General features: G+C 38.9%; 1 protein-coding gene across 12 annotated transcripts in view; it reads right to left on the bottom strand.

Moving 5' to 3' along the window:
- The window catches only part of LOC121879020 (distal membrane-arm assembly complex protein 2-like), a 55,560-nt gene extending 40,624 nt beyond the window's left edge, over positions 1 to 14,936 (bottom strand). The window contains exons 1-3 of one of the 12 annotated variants that reach the window (XM_042385478.1): positions 14,612 to 14,936; positions 6,842 to 7,132; positions 4,112 to 4,320 (exon numbers count right to left, since the gene is read on the bottom strand). In XM_042385478.1, the coding sequence (XP_042241412.1) occupies positions 4,112 to 4,287 (176 nt within the window). In that variant the 5' untranslated portion in view covers positions 4,288 to 4,320; positions 6,842 to 7,132; positions 14,612 to 14,936. Of the gene's footprint in view, positions 1 to 4,111; positions 4,321 to 6,841; positions 7,133 to 14,242; positions 14,462 to 14,611 lie in introns of those variants that run through there. The other 11 variants (XM_042385477.1, XM_042385480.1, XM_042385482.1 and 8 more) reach the window with 11 other exon arrangements.
- Positions 14,937 to 16,133: the final 1,197 nt, after the last annotated feature.

Here is a 16,133-nt window from a genome sequence, read left to right as displayed (position 1 = left end):
CTTTAATCCCCCACACCTTTCTGCTTTCTCACTCCATATTTTAAAATATTATATAGTGTAATGCTGAAGGGATACATCGTTGCTTATTTATACTTATTTATCACAATCTCCCCAAAAAATACTGTACTTTAACTTTCATGTTTATTCAAGACATCTTCAGGTCCTGAGACCCACTAATTCTCCTTCTAACAATGGGTGACCTGACATTGTATCAGGTCAGTAATATGAGACCACTAACACCCTGCCCTACCTCCACCTGACATTGTTTCAGGTCAGGTCAGTTACATGAGACCCAATAATCTCTCACAGCTCCATGGGAGTGGAAAAACCCAGTATTTGCTGTAACACACAGCTTCATTTATGGCCATATCATATAGATTTTTAGTTTTTAAATATATTTATTTAACCAAACTTTTAGATAAACTATTCTGGATTATTTTAGTAAAAAAAATGGAGTCTCTAACTTAATTAGAACTGCTTTTACATACTCCAGTAGTTTAAGCTCTTGGAAAACTCCCCAGCACACAGAAACATTCTGAGGATGTGGGCTAGTGTCGGTCTGTGCAAGATGTCAAGTTTAGACACTCGGAAAGTATTCCCAGTAACCAAAAATATTTCCAGGGATGGGTAATTTTTCCGGGTTTGAGAAAGTCGACTGGTTAGCCGGAAAACTCTCATCCCCGGAAGTGCTCTGCACCAATTGTTCCGGCTAATGGGGATATCACAGTAGCTTGATTTTTATGCCTATGTTTGGTAAAACTGTCAGCCTACTCCTGCAGTGAAAGTGGATATTTGACCTGAACCTCAAAGTGTTTGATATACCGGTACGTAGTTTTTTTTTCCTCTCTTTTGATTATACTTCTATAGGGTCTCAGTGAACAGTTCCAGGTGGGTGTGGAGTTCTCACCCTTGAGCAACTTTAATAAATCATGATGACTGTCTTGACCCCTTTAAGGAAGCTCATTTGTCATATTTCTCTGATACTGTTGGTCATTTCTGTATGAAAATGTTGTTTATTATACTTAATGACATTTTATATGTTGCTTTGTTATGATGATCCCGATATTTTAAGATCTATATTGTTCAAAACACACATTACAGAGTTCAATTTTGCTGACTCGGCAAATTTGAATTGTTTATTAAGGACGGATTTCAACAAGGGAATGAGATAATGTATATGATTAGTTTTTTTTACTCCACAGTATATATTATGTGTTGAATAACCCTTAAGCCCCGGGTTGGGGTGGTGTAGCAGCAACCCCCCCCCCATGCACAGATAAATCGAGAAAAAATCAACCTTAAGAAAAATAAATAAAAAATAAATACATAAGTAATTGGCGGGGCATGCTGGTAGGCCGTTCTGGAACGTCACCTGGGGCCTAAGGGTTAATGACTAGATAGTCCAGTATTTTCTTGATTTAATGAACTATAGTAATTCGAGACAACCCTGTTCGTCAAATCAAAATTTCTGCTAAATCGAGCTCTCGGTCAACTAAGTATACACTAGAGCACCTTAGCTTTCATCTTTATTCAAGACATCTTCAGAGGCAACTGAATTTAGAGGGATAGAATGTCAGGCCACCCATTCTTGGGTGGGAGATTATTGGGTCTCATTACCTGAAGATGTCTTGAATAAATACATAAGCTAGTGTATATTTTGGGAGATTGTGACACATAGGTAGTAGGCAGCTACCAAACAGGGAGGTACTAACACCTGGGAAGATATTGGAAGCATAATGTATTGTCTAATGGTAGACCCTGCTGCCATATGGCATCACAAAAACTGTGACCAAGTCCCAGGTTGCTGATCTGACTTTCTGCCACTACACACAATTGCAGGATCTCAATTGTTTTTCTTACTTTCACAACACAACATACATATACAGTGATCCCTCGGTTAACGAGTGCCTCGGTTAACGAATTACCTTCCATAAGATTCTTAGCTTCGGTTAACGAGCATTCCCTCGATTAACGAATTCTTAACGAGCGCCCCTCCACATGTTTTCGCTTGCATTTGGCGGTCCACCAGCTGTAGTATTAGTCCGCCAATACAGTAATCGGTTCTAGGGCTTAAATTCCTTACTATTTTAGTAAATATCAAGAAGTTTGTACTATTCAATAATTTTAAAAGTTTTTAATAATTTTTTTTAGTCATTTTAACAATTATTGAACATAGCTGAAGTACAGTCAACCCTCGCTTTACCCGGTACCACATTCCGCGTTTCCACGTTTACGCGGTACCCTGCCGAAACAGGAATGATCACATTCCGCGGTGCGTGTACCCCTTTACGCGGAGAGCGGCTGGCGAGCTGCGCCATTTTTGGATCCAAACCTCCCGCCATCTCTCCCGCCATGTTGTGTAAGCGGCGCGAGCATGGTGCGCACAAGGTCGCTCAGTCATCAAAACATTACCGAGTTCTTCACCCACCACCCACCACAGCCGGCCCAAGTCAGTGATAGTGATAATTATAGGAAGGATATGGACTTATATGGAATTTGAGGGGTTTGACAAAGAGGCCCTGCAAGCCTCTGTGGTGGATAGTGATACAATTGATACAAGTGATACAGGTGAGGGCCAATAATCTGCCCTCTGCCTCGGAACCAACCCCCCATCCCCGTGTGCCCAGCCATCTTTTCTACGAATGTAAGTGTTAAAAAACCTAATATTATTGATATTTCTCTTAATTATTAATTGTGTGTGCATACCATCATAAAGTTAAGATAATATTTTTACTACAACATAGTTGTGTGTTGTCAAAAAGTGGAGTTTGGGGGTCGGCCCGGTCTCTATTTCAATTAATCCTATATGTTATGTTGTTCACTTTACGCGTTTCTCACTTTCCGCGGTACCCTGTGGGTTGAATTAACCGCGTAAAGTGAGGGTTGACTGTATAGGAAGCTAGTTTTTTGCGCACCAAACAGCCTGTCAACACACCATACAGGCGTCAGTCTCTGTGTCTTTTCAGTGGAGGTAACATATTGCTTCAGTCTCTCTTCAACATAAATGCTTTTTTTCTGTGTTTCCAAGCAAATTATTGGTCAATTTGAAATTTATTTTACATATTGACAATATATAATGCAGTGCAGTGTTGATTTAAAGAAAATAATCTTGAATTACACCAAGTGAACTAAAATTTTATGGGTGAAATGGCGCCATGGGGTGACTTCTCTTCTCCCTTCTCCTCCACCCCCATTCTAATTCCCATCATCATCATCATCCAGGAGCCTTCTACATACACACCTCAAAGTAAGTGTACTTTACTACCTTTTTTGTTGACCTTAGGCAATTTTCAGTGAGCTGGAACCAATTACCCAAAAAACCATTGAAACAATGGTTTCGGTTAACGAGCAACCTTCTGGAACAAATTGTGCTCATTAACCGAGGGACCACTGTATTGATTCTCACTATTGATTTTTTAATTTTTGTATTTATTTATGGCTCTTTATCATGGTTTTTATTTTTTTTATTCTTATTATTAATACTGTATCTTCTTTATTATAATTGTTATTTATTTTTATTGATTTTTATTAATTTTATTAATACAGTATTCTTATTCTTATTATAATTATTTTATTATATTTTTGCTCCCCAGGACGTGATGTGGGTCACTATAAAATGACCTGGCATTTAATTGCAATTCTCAAAACCCCCTCCTTCACCCCCCACCATACGCATCATGACCTTCATCTCTTGCCTCAGAGCGAGCAGTAAACAAAAGTCAACTCTTGAGGGGTGGAGATGGGTGGGTTATCGGCGTCGCATTCCGAGCTATATCACAAAAACTGGTTTTTAGACAAAAACGACTTTTTGTTCAAGTCGGAATGCGACGCTCAGCAAGAATACCCGAGCAGGAGGTGGAGAGGGAGGTGACTTTGCATACAAGGCAATTCTGAAGATCCAATCTGGAGTGCATGGTGTTACCTGGGGAGAAAATCTTTTGGCAACAATAAATCTCAGCATTTTGCACCTGAACTTTAACTTTCCCAACATAACCAAGGGGTACTAATATTGTAAATGGTATTGGTCTCACTTAGTTCCCTAAAGGTTTCAGTAGTCAGATCTCAGTCTTGGGTTTAGTGGTCTCAATTATCTCACTGTTAAGTACCTCACCTTTCAGTTGGAGCATTCCATGATTCTCTCTTCTCCTCTTCTGGCACATACCACAATTTTTTGTGACTACTGCCTTTATCAGTACCAAATGTTGAAGACACTGACAAATTCCTGGAGTTAAGCAAGCCATAATTTGGGGAAATTTTTTGTACTTGTTTTAGTTGACACAGCATCATACGAACATCTGCACAGAGAAGAATCTGAAAATACTATAATCATTATTATTGGCACCAAATATGTCACAGTTTAACATTTTGGGGTGAACCACTGACATTTTTAAATACTATTGTACTAATGTTCATTTCACATAAATTACATTACAAAATTTATTTTTTCATACAGGTGAACATTGATGGAGCTTTAAATTTTTGTTTAACAACGTCCAAAAAAAAAGACAATGGGTGGATACGCAGTTTTGTCTGGCTACAGGGAGTTTTCAAAAAAGAATCTGAAACTACAGCCACTCCTCGACTTACGACCTACTCGATTTACGATCACCCGAACATACGACAGCCCCAGTCGTACCCAAATTGTTTAAAATTACGTGTTTTCGAGTCCAGACGTTAGTGATTGCGCTATGTACTGACAAATTTTCGTTTGTAAATCCCTGTAAAATGGCTGGCATGCTTGAAAGTGAGGGTTTTGTGGTGCTGAGAAGAAAAAGAGACACCCATTTTAGATTTTCTATGTACAGTGAGTTCTGCTATAACGCGTGTTTTGATAACGCGAATTTGCTCTAACGCGATTTATGAATTCGGAACAATATTTGTATAACGCGAACGCTTGTTTGCTATAACGCGATTTTTGCTTACTATTTCTCCAATTTTGTGGTATTAACTGTGAATATGGTAAAGAAGAATATCTCCAAAAGGCGTTCTGATGATAGAATTCCCGGTGATTATCGTAAAAGAAAGGATATAACACTTGAAGAGAAGCTCGATGTTATCAACCTCAAAATCACCCTTCTCCCCCATCAAGTTACATTCATATTTTTTCAAGGTAAAGTGTTAAATTTACTGTATGATTTCATTATTAGATATGAATGTAACATTTATTTAGACTGTGCTATCCTTTGTGTTAGGCTAACTACTAAATTTTTTCGATTTCGAGTAATCTGCACCTAACCCTATTTTCTCCATAAGCCCTGTTATTTCTATTACGCGATTTTCTATAACACGATATTTTACAAGAACACAATTATCGCGTTATAGCAGAACTACCTGTACCGGGAATGTATTATCTTCGCATTTTCGACTTACGAACAATGCAAAATCAATCAGAAATGAAGGATTTACTGTGAAATCCCATTTTACATTTGAGCTCTGAATTAGCAGATCATGCACTGCATAAACATAACACTAAGAATAATACAGTAATAACACTTGTGACTGGGACCAATGTTTTGATCAGTGTACCTTCTATGTTGTACCTCCTGCTTTGAAAGAAAGAATACAGCCGCTCCCTGACTTACGACGGAGTTAGGGACGGACATCCAGGTCGTAAGTCAGAAATGCTTAAATAACACATATAGAATCGAAAATGGGGGTCTCTTTTTCTTCTCAGCACCACAAAACACTCACTTTTAAGCTTGCCAGTCATTTTAAAGTGAATTACAGATGAAAATTTTGTCTGTGTACTGACTTTGGGAGTCGAAGATACGTAATTTGACCAAATTTTGCTATGACTGAGGCAGGTCGTAAGTGCGGGTGGACATAAGTCGAGTAGGTCGTAGGTCGGGTAGAAACTGTAAAGAAAAAAGGTTCTAGCTACCTCTGGTAAACTATTAGACAAAGGAAAATAGTATTGAAAGACCCAGAACAAATTGCAAAAGTAATTATTTTAATGTTATTCAACTTGATCACATGACTCAGATGAAATAGTAAAAGTATAACTGAATAAAAAAAATTGGGAACACTGTCTAAATCAGGGGTGGGCAATTATTTTTGATGGAGGGCCACTTCATGAATGGTGGCACACTTCGCGGACCACACACTTAATGTGTATTGCTGCTATGTCCACTCAACTTCCAAAATTTTCCTTTCTGTAATTAATAAGAATTTTTTTTTCTGATTGCCAAATGCAGTGGCGGGCCACAGAAATAAATTGGCGGGCCAAATGTGGCCCGCGGGCCGTACTTTGCCCACCCCTGGTCTAAATGCATGAATTCAAAATAGCCATCAAATAACCGAGTTATACCTAGTGGAGCTGATTTTATCAACATATTTGTTTTGTGACACAACTTGTATAGCCACTCCTCGACTTACGACCTACTCAACTTACGACCACCCGGACATACAACCACCCCAGTCGTACCAAAAATTTTTAAAATTACGTATTTTCGAGTCCCAACGTTAGTGATTGCGCTGTGTAGTGACAAAAATTTCCTTTGTAATTCCCTTAAAAAATGGCTGGCAAGCTTAAAATGAGAGTTTTGTGGTGCTGAGAAGAAAAAGAGACCCATTTTAGATTCTCTATGTATTATTTTCTTATTTTCGACTTACGACCTGGATTTGGGTCCCTAACCCCGTCGGAAGTCGAGGAGTGGCTGTATATATTCCACAATAAAGTAAGTGAGTGAACATGCTACCCGTTTCACTGCTACGCCCATCCTTACATTTGATCAGCCATTATAGCTCAAGGCACTTATGATACAAGAAAGCAGTCATTCTGAAAAATTTCATTAAATCTATTGTATTGCATCTTGGAGGCTTCCATACCCAAATTAGTTACCTTGGATATATTAGTCACATAATGTCAGGGTCTGGGCTTCAGGAGTTGTTAAAAACTGTCTATGCCAGTAATGCTGTGCCACACATCCTCAGTAGTAAGACAATTGCCAGGGCTGGCCGTGGGTATCTTCTTGTCAGTGCTGCTATCCACATGCTACTTGTAACAAAGGTCTTTAAAACTGTGTTACCAAACAAAGCAGAGGTTGTAGATGCACTAAATGATGATTCAGTCTCTGTAGATGATGATTTGTAAAGCAGTTCACCCGAGCAAAAGCAAGCTCCTCCAGACATACTGAAAAAGCCCAGAGACTTTATGATGACCTGATGGCTGGAATAATCACATTGGAAGATGTAGAGAAATCGGCCACATTTGAACAGATACAGAATCAGCTTGATATGGCCAAAATCACGAACCTCCAAGATTTGGTTACAATACTTAAGAATGATTTCTATTCTCCAAGCATTCATCAGGGTTGAACACACAGGAAATTGTATACTGCATCTGACTGTGATGTGAAAGATGTTACCATTCATAGCTGCTTCTGGTCATAACCATTACACCAAATCATTTTTTCTGTATCTGCAGAAAATAGATCATCTATACTCTATATGATCTATTTTCGGCAGATTCTAGAGGAAGAACATCCAGAAGTCTATCAACATTTCCTATAAGGCTTCCATGTAGTCAGAAGATCAGCTAGGTTCTGGACTGGGTTATCTCCTGACCTTGTCATAGAACAAGTATTGATGCGACGCCTCAAGTCAACAGGTGGAGTGACTCATGGGCGAGGTATGGGTGAGACACAACGTCTGGTATGGCTGCTTTCAAGCAGCGTCACATCTGAAGTAAACTTAACAATGCAAGAGATGTTTGCAGTCACCCAAGAAACTAGCGAGCATAACATCGACACATGATTGATTGATACGTTTATTGAGATACAAAAAAACATTAATACATCTCAAAGGGATGAAGTGACATAAGTCATCCTCACCCCAGTCATCGACACATCATATACCAGAATGATAAGGGATATGTCTGATACTCACAAGATGGTTAGCTTCTTGACTTCAAGGAATCCCTTCACAGATAATCACAAACTGTACAGTTTGGTTACTGGGGTGGCAGCTGATGAGTCCATTAATGCTGACCAAGCATCAGATGTTGGTAATAAAGTCCTTCAAAACATGATTGAGAAAATTGTAACACAACACTCTTTCAAACGTAAAGAACAAGTGATCCCTCTCAGCAGCAAGAATGCTATAAAAATCAAAGATAATGATATCATCATTGATACCCGGCTCATGTCCAAAGACTTGTTACTGTAGGCTCACAAAATGGCAATCTAGCCGAAGCACTTGAATATGAACTCTGCAGTTATCCACCCGCACTCTGAGATCAGGATAACTCCACGACTCACAACAAACTCTGCATTGGCTGATGCACTGTGGAAGATGATGCCACCTGATATGCCTATTCCATTAAGTGATGTCCAGTATGTACTGGATGGCGGTGCATTGCTCCATAGAATAATGTGAAGTCAGGGAATGACATATGATGATCTCTGTCAAGCCTACACAAGGTATGTCTCATCTCATTATGGCAGAGCCATAATCGCATTTGACAGATATCCTGAGGGACCATCAACTAAAGATATGACTCACCAAAGACAAGGTATGAAGTATGTTGGTGCTAGTGTATAAGTATCTGGTTCCATGGTGTTAATAAACAGAACTTCATCTACCTGCTAGTTGATCATTTGACTCAATCAGGTTGTTGTGATAAACATGCCAAAGCTGATGCTGGCTTGGTTATCATGCAGAATGCCATTGCTACTGGTCATAAGACTCCTACTAAGCCTACAATCGTGGTTGCTGATGACACAGATATTCTACTTGTGTTAAGCTGGCATATGACACCAGAAACTCCATCCATATATTTCAGACCTGAACCTCATCAAAGCAGCAAAACAGCCTCAAGATGCTGGAATATGTTAGTAATGCAAACAATGCTTAGTTCAAAAGTCTGTGATAACAGTTTGTTTGTGAATGCTACTCTAGGGTATAACACCATGTCTTCTTTGTATGGTGTGGGCAAGATGATAGGTCTCAAATTAATTCACACAAATAAGGTATTCCTGGAGCAAGCACAAGTGTTCTCTTAACGTGACCTGTACACAGGCAGATAGTATTAAAGCTGGGGAAAGTACATTAGTTCAAATCTACAGAGGTCTCCAAGGTTACACATTGAATTTTCTTTGGTTAGAACAATTCTACCAAAAGGTAGGCAGTAGTACACAGCTAGGGTAGCTACTTAGGTATTAGGATATTTAATTTTAAGGTAATAAAATGGTGGCGAAGGTGTAGCTATTTATTGGGGGAGGCTGGAGGCCAAATAAAAAAAATAAATAAAAAAAGTAGTACCCTGTACATCATTTGTGAAACCTGAAGTGCCCCCATCTTCACCAGCTGCTGCAGCATATCACAGTTTGTGTGTATATTTGCAAGTTCAGGAGTGGATGGATAATGCAACTAGTATCACCAGAAGATTGGGGATGGTACAGACAGGGTGACAAGTTTCTTCCATTTCTCACAGACAGACCCCCAGGTTCCACATATTTGCTTAAAGTAGTCAGATGTAACTACAAAGCTGGATGTAATACTAGACAGTGTACATGCTGCAAGAATGGAATCTATTGCCCCACAGGCTGTGGCCGCTGCAGAGGTGTTTGTACTGACATGTCACAGTCAGATGATGAGGATGTTGATGAATGAATAATCAACTCCAAAGATTTTCTCACTTACCTATGGTATACACATAATTATTATTATTATGATTCAATTTCATATAGTGGCCCTAATTATCATGTTATGGTAGATTATTATGTTCTATACAGTTCATAGTTTTCCACAGTGAGGTATTAATACTGAATAATGCATTTATAATATAAAATCAAATTTTGCTTATTGTCTTTTTATAAAATTTTCAAACAATACAGAAAAAACACAAAGTTACTCAAGTATCATAATTGATTATCCAATTTCTAATTGGAATATGATACAGTAATACCTCGGTTTACGCGGTTCTCGTTTACGTGTTTTGTCATTTACGCGGTACCCTGCCAGAACCGGAATGCCCAATTTACGCGGTGCATCTACTCATATACGTTAGGTTAGGTTATGTTATTTTTTATTTATTTTTTTTACATTGTTTGACCTTCCATTTTTTTCTCATATCTCAACTACGTACTGCTCATTTCTGACAGCAATGAAAGTCATATTTGTATTTAACATGATGATTTATACTATAAAAACCCATTTTGGTGAATTTATAGTAAAGCACTTAATTTTCTCTCGCTGTTATTAATATGTATTTCGTATTGTTTAGACGTTTCTAAGACATTTTTCTTCTATAATATTTCCGCCTGAAATTAAGGATAATTGAAATATTAATTTTCCAATATTATTACTGTATATTTGGTCAGTCACAAGTCTCGCCATTTGTTGTTTACATCTCGAGGAGAAGCTCTGAACCCCCTCAGCCAGTGCTCCGTTACCTCCGTGTTCGCTTCCTAAGCATCTACAGCGCCTGTGCAGGGGTGGTGTGGGAGTTCGTTACTGGCTATAGCGAAAGGAGACTTATTATTGGGCAAGAATTTTTGTCTTAGCCAATGAACAATGAGTGGAAGCGTCGTGAGCGGAGATTTGAATTTTCAGTACCAGATATGGCTGAACAGGTTGAAGAGCTGTGTTGACATTGTGATAGAGATTATTTTACGTCAATTGCGGAGTTTCACCAGAAAAATAGTGAAGGCATTTAATTTTTTAGAAAACATGGTTATCTGTTTATAACAAACAATAAACACGACTTGCCGCACAGATTCTGCATTCAAGCATCCCGCCTGTATCCTCCTCAAAGTGACCGACCACCACGAGTACCACTTCAAATCGATTCAAACATTGACAACCGAGATGAACCTGATTCTTCTTCTGAAGGCGCTCCCAGTTTAAGCAGCCAGGCCGAGTCTGTTTGGCCACCCCCCTCCCTCCCCCTGCTATATCCCAACGCCCTACCAGCCTTACTACACCGGGATTTATTCAGCAAAACATTCAAGTGATCAGTGAATGATTGACTACCAAACAGTGTTCCTATAGTGCACTCCAAGGAAAAGCACAAAAACACAGCAGTGTAATACTGAGTGTGGCTGGATCTGACCTAACCTGACCTGACCTCACGGCTTCACCTGACCTCCTGAAGGATGGAGCACACCTGCATCGCCCCAAGCTACTGTCCTGGCCACGTGGCCACACACCTGCTCAACTGCATCCAGCCCATACGAGCACGAACTGATTGCTATAAGAACAACCCAGTCCCAACCATTGTAAAAATTATCAACACCTCATTATTATACTGTATATCATATTTGTATCACTTATGTTACTTGTATATCATTTGTAAACCAAGAGACCCATTCCCCAATAATGTAATAGCATTTTTTTAGACTTCCGGCTGCCATGCTCTTTCAATAAACTGTTAATTATTATTATTAGGTTAGGTTGGTTCGTTGGTTTCTATTGTTTTGTATGGTGCTTTACATAGAAAAAAGGGGCAGATTAAGTTACGTAATATTTCTGTCTGTATTAGATATGTTTTTCCTTAGGTTTTAAACGTTTTTTGCCTTGTTCTCCATTGGAAATCACCTACTTCTGTGATTTACCCAACAAAAAATCCAATTTTGACAGAGTACTGCATCAGAGGCTTCTGAGAAAAGTTAAGGCTCATGGTATCGAGGGGAAAGTTTTAAATTGGATAAAATCATGGCTCACCAATAGAACACAGAGGGTCAGCTTAGATGGTGTTAAATCTGAGTGGGGCTGTGTAACCAGTGGGGTTCCCCAGGGGTCAGTACTGGGCCCATTCTTGTTCATAATCTACATAAACAATCTACAGTAGATACAGTGGTCCCTCGGTTAACAAACACAATTCGTTAACCGAAAACTTCGTTAACCGAAACCATTGTTTCAATGGTTTTTTTAGTTAATTGGTTCCAGCTCACCGAAAATTACCTAAAGTAAAAAAAAAAAAAATACAGTAAAGTACACTTACTTTGAGGTGTGTATGTAGAAGGCTCCTGGATGATGATGATGATGATGTGAATTTGAAGTGGGAGGTGGAGGAGGAGAAGGGAGAAGAGAAGGAAGTGGGGGTGGAGGAGAAGGGAGAAGAGAAGGCATTGGGGTGCAAGAGAAGTCACCCCATGCCACCATTTCACCCATAAAATTTTAGTTCACTTGGTGTAATTCAAGATTATTTTCTTTAAATCAACAACACTGCATTGCATTATATATTGTCAATACAGTATGTAAAATAAACTTCAGAATGACCAATAATTTGACTAGAAACACAGAAAAAAACGTCTATGTTGAAGAGTCTTAAACAAGAAATTCCTTCCTCTGAACCGATAAACAAACTGACGCCAAGCTTGGTGTGTTGAGTGGCTGTTTGGTGCGCAAAAAACTAGTTTCCTGTACTTCAATTATTTTCAATAATTTTTAAAATGACTAAAAAATTTAATATAAAACCTTTAAAATGATTGAATAGTACAACCTTCTTGATATTTACTAAAATGGTAACGAATTTAAGCCCTAGAACCGATTACTGTATTGGCGGACTAATACTACAGCTGGAGAACAGCCAAATGCAAGTGAAAACATGTTGGGAAAAATTCGTAAGGAATTCGTTAGCCGAAATTTTTTCGTTAACTGAGGTGAAGAATCTTATGGAAGGTAATTCGTTAACCGAAATTTTGTTAACCGAGGCGTTCGTTAACCGAGGGATCACTGTACTGGGATCAGCAGTAACATAAGCAAGTTTGCTGGTGACACCAAAATAGGGCAGCAGATTAATTCAGGGCAGGATGCAAATGCACTATAGGAGAATTTAAATAAACTGCAGGAGTGGTCAGAAAAATGGTAAATGAAATTTAACACCAGCAAGTGCAGCGTACTTAATATTGGTAGAACAAATACTGTCAATGTATACAGACTTAACAACATCAACCTAGAGAAGTAAACTTGTAAAAGGGACTTAGGGGCACTTGTAAACCCGGACCTACAGCCTAGAAAACAGTGCATTAATGTTTGAAATAAGGCAAATAGAGTATTAGGTTTTATATCTAGAAGTGTAAATAATAAGAGTACGGAGGTCATATTGCAACTACAGTATATCTTGCTCTAGTCAGGCCGCACCTTGATTATGCTGTTCAGTTCTGGTGCCCTTATTATAGAATGGATATCAATTCACAGGAGTCGGTGCAGCGAAGAATGAAGAAAATGATTCCGGGACTTAGAAACCTTCTATATCAAGATAGGTTAAAGAAATTAAACTTGCATTCCCTAGAAAGACGAGGAATGCAGGGAGATATGACTGAAGTATTCAAGTGGGTGAAAGGAATCAATAAAGGAGATATATGGTAGGTAAAGTTCTTATAATATCCAAGCAGGATAGGACTCAAAGCAACGGATTTAAGTTGGATAAGTTTAAGTATAGGAGGGAGATAGGAAGGAACTGGTTCACATATAGGGTGGTAGACGAGTGGAACAAGCTTAGCAACTTTGTAGTAAATGCCGGAACACTGAAAAGTTTTATGGAGAGGCTAGATAGAGTCATGGATGATAGAGAGAATCCAGGTAAAAAAGTCACAGGAAAAAAGTCTACAGAAAAAAGTCACCTAACCTAACCCAACCCAACCTAACTTAACCTAACCTACGTGCATCAATATGCAAGTCATGTATTGTCAGTTAGCTGTTTTAAAATATTTTTAGTTTTATTACCTTAAATGTGACTTTTTTTCCTGTGACTTTTTCCTAGCCAAAATTGTGACTTTTTTCCTGTGACTTTATTACCAATCACCAATAGAGAGTGGTTGTAACTCTAGAAAGGAGCTGCAATGTACAGGCCAACCGGCCCATTGCAGTCCTTATTTTCTTATGTTTTTATGTTATCTTCCCTTAAGATTGTTGAGGGGAGGGGGGGTTATCTCAAAAACGATCGATTTCCGGCGGAAATGAATATTAAATTCGTTCGAAACTCATCAAAAACCATAGTAAAAACACATCTTTAATATCTAAAGAAAGAACAATGCTTTTCTATAAAATTACCCCCATTTTCAAAAGTCAATTAGGTGGTGGCAACTACTAAATATTTACCCTTAATTTCCTAGCCCTGGGGCAGACCCTCTCCCCCGTCATATTAACAGAATATACTTAGCCAATCAGAGCACACTCACGGTAAAACTGCTTTCGTAGCAACTTAGCAGGTCACGGCAAAATATCCACTACGTTAACAATTTACCTGTGCATATCACAGTTTGTGATATATTATTAAATACCTTGGTAATCATACCTTTAACACACACGGTGACAAATTTGAGGTTAATATATAGGACTAACCCGCCGGGGCTGCATAGTGTCGTTGCGGCCGTATCATCTCACGTCCAGAAAATACTTCAAATTTCACCATACCATGGAAAGTTCTTTCTGCTTAATATACCGGGGAAGTTAGGTAAGGTTAGGTAGGTTTGTTTGGTTTGGTTGGTAAGGTCTGTTCTTCATATCCACAAATGTTAAGTAGCGTTTATTTTAAAAATATATATTTTTTAACATATTTCCACAAACTACAACAGTGTTCACTATAATATAACAAAGAGAATCCGGCGTTTTTTTATAATTGTTTTCAATCAATTTCGCTCGCGGGTTAGTCCTTTATAATTACCAAAATAGATGAGTCAAATTAGATGTTTCTTTACGGCAGTTTTACAACCTCTCAACTATCTTCACTACCATCACAACGTTTGAAGTCGGCTTGGGAGGGGTCTAGCGATCAGCTGTGTGAGTAAACAAACAAGTCTTGCCAAATAATGGTAATTCTTAATTTATCATTTCACTAATCAGGTCACTAGCCTTTCGGGTCGTTTTATTTTTTATTTTGTTCTAAACTTTATTGTTCAGTCTTAGAACAGGAGAAAACCGGAGTAAAGTAGGATCACAGTGGGTCAAGGGATGCAGTGGATAACACCAGGGATTCTATACAGTATGCTTAGAAGGGTGACTCACTCCACTTCCAAGGCAGTGATGCCGTTTATTCCTCAACTCTATGACGTCAATTTTCTTTACGTTTTCTTTGGGTATTAATTGACATTAAAGAGCATAAATTTTAGGTATAACTATTGTAATGTCTTGGCAAACTATAAATATGCACATACAAAAACCCTACAATCATATAATAATATTATAACATAACATGGGAACATTAAACACTAATTGAAAAAATTAACAAACAGAAGTTAGCATCCTCTGATTTGGTGTAAAATTTATACATCCACCCTGGAATTTCACAGCTTCAGACAAGGCTATTAATGTATTAATAGAGGGAGTTTGCAGAGCGTTTCTGGATTTTGTTTTCATTAAATTCAATCTAAAAAATAGTTTCGCTGCATCTACATTGGAAGTTGGAAGAGACAATACCTGCACTGCAAATGTACAAAGATCCTTAAATTGGGAAACGCCTACACCTCCCTTAAGTTTCCCTAGTTTTGTATACTTTTACTTTTTACTTTTATCCTCTTCGCCACTAATCGGCTTGTTGGCCGCTTGGGCGATCGGTCACGTCTCTGATTACTTTTCCTTTTCATTTACCTTCTTCACCAAAAGATCGGCTCGCTAGCCGCCCGGGCGATCGGTCGCGTCTCTGTCACGCACTGTTGGCAAATACTGGGCATACACCGGCTCCTGAATGTACCTGAACCTGTTCCAGTGTTGGTCAAGTCTGGTCTTGAAAGAGCTCACACTTGGTGTCATCACAACATTTTCTGGTAGATTGTTCCAAGAGTTCACAACTCTCACTCCGAACAAGTTTGCTCTCACAGTTTTCTGGACCTGCGGCTTCTTCAATCTTGAGTTGTGACCCCTTGTGAGGCGAGCGTCCGCCAGCTCCAAGTAAGGACACTCAACTGAGTAGTGCTCCTTGAGATGCTTATATACTTCAATTAGGTCGTCACTTGCCCGTCTGTAGTATAAGCTAGGCTAGGCAGGTTCAGGCGCTCCAATCTCTCAGGATAGTTGAGGTGCCGAAGTGCAGGTACCAGTCTGGTGGCCCTCCTTTGAACATTTTCAACCAACTGACAGTCCCTAGCATATCTCGGGGACCAGATGGGGTGACAGTACTCCAGATGGGGAAGCACTTTACTCTTGAAGATCGCTACGAGTGACGGACCTTCTTATAAAACCCAATAATA

This window comes from Homarus americanus, unplaced genomic scaffold, assembly GCF_018991925.1.
Source record: "Homarus americanus isolate GMGI-L3 unplaced genomic scaffold, GMGI_Hamer_2.0 scaffold4060, whole genome shotgun sequence".
NCBI lineage: Eukaryota > Metazoa > Arthropoda > Malacostraca > Decapoda > Nephropidae > Homarus > Homarus americanus.
This window is presented reverse-complemented; position numbering and strand designations above follow the sequence as displayed.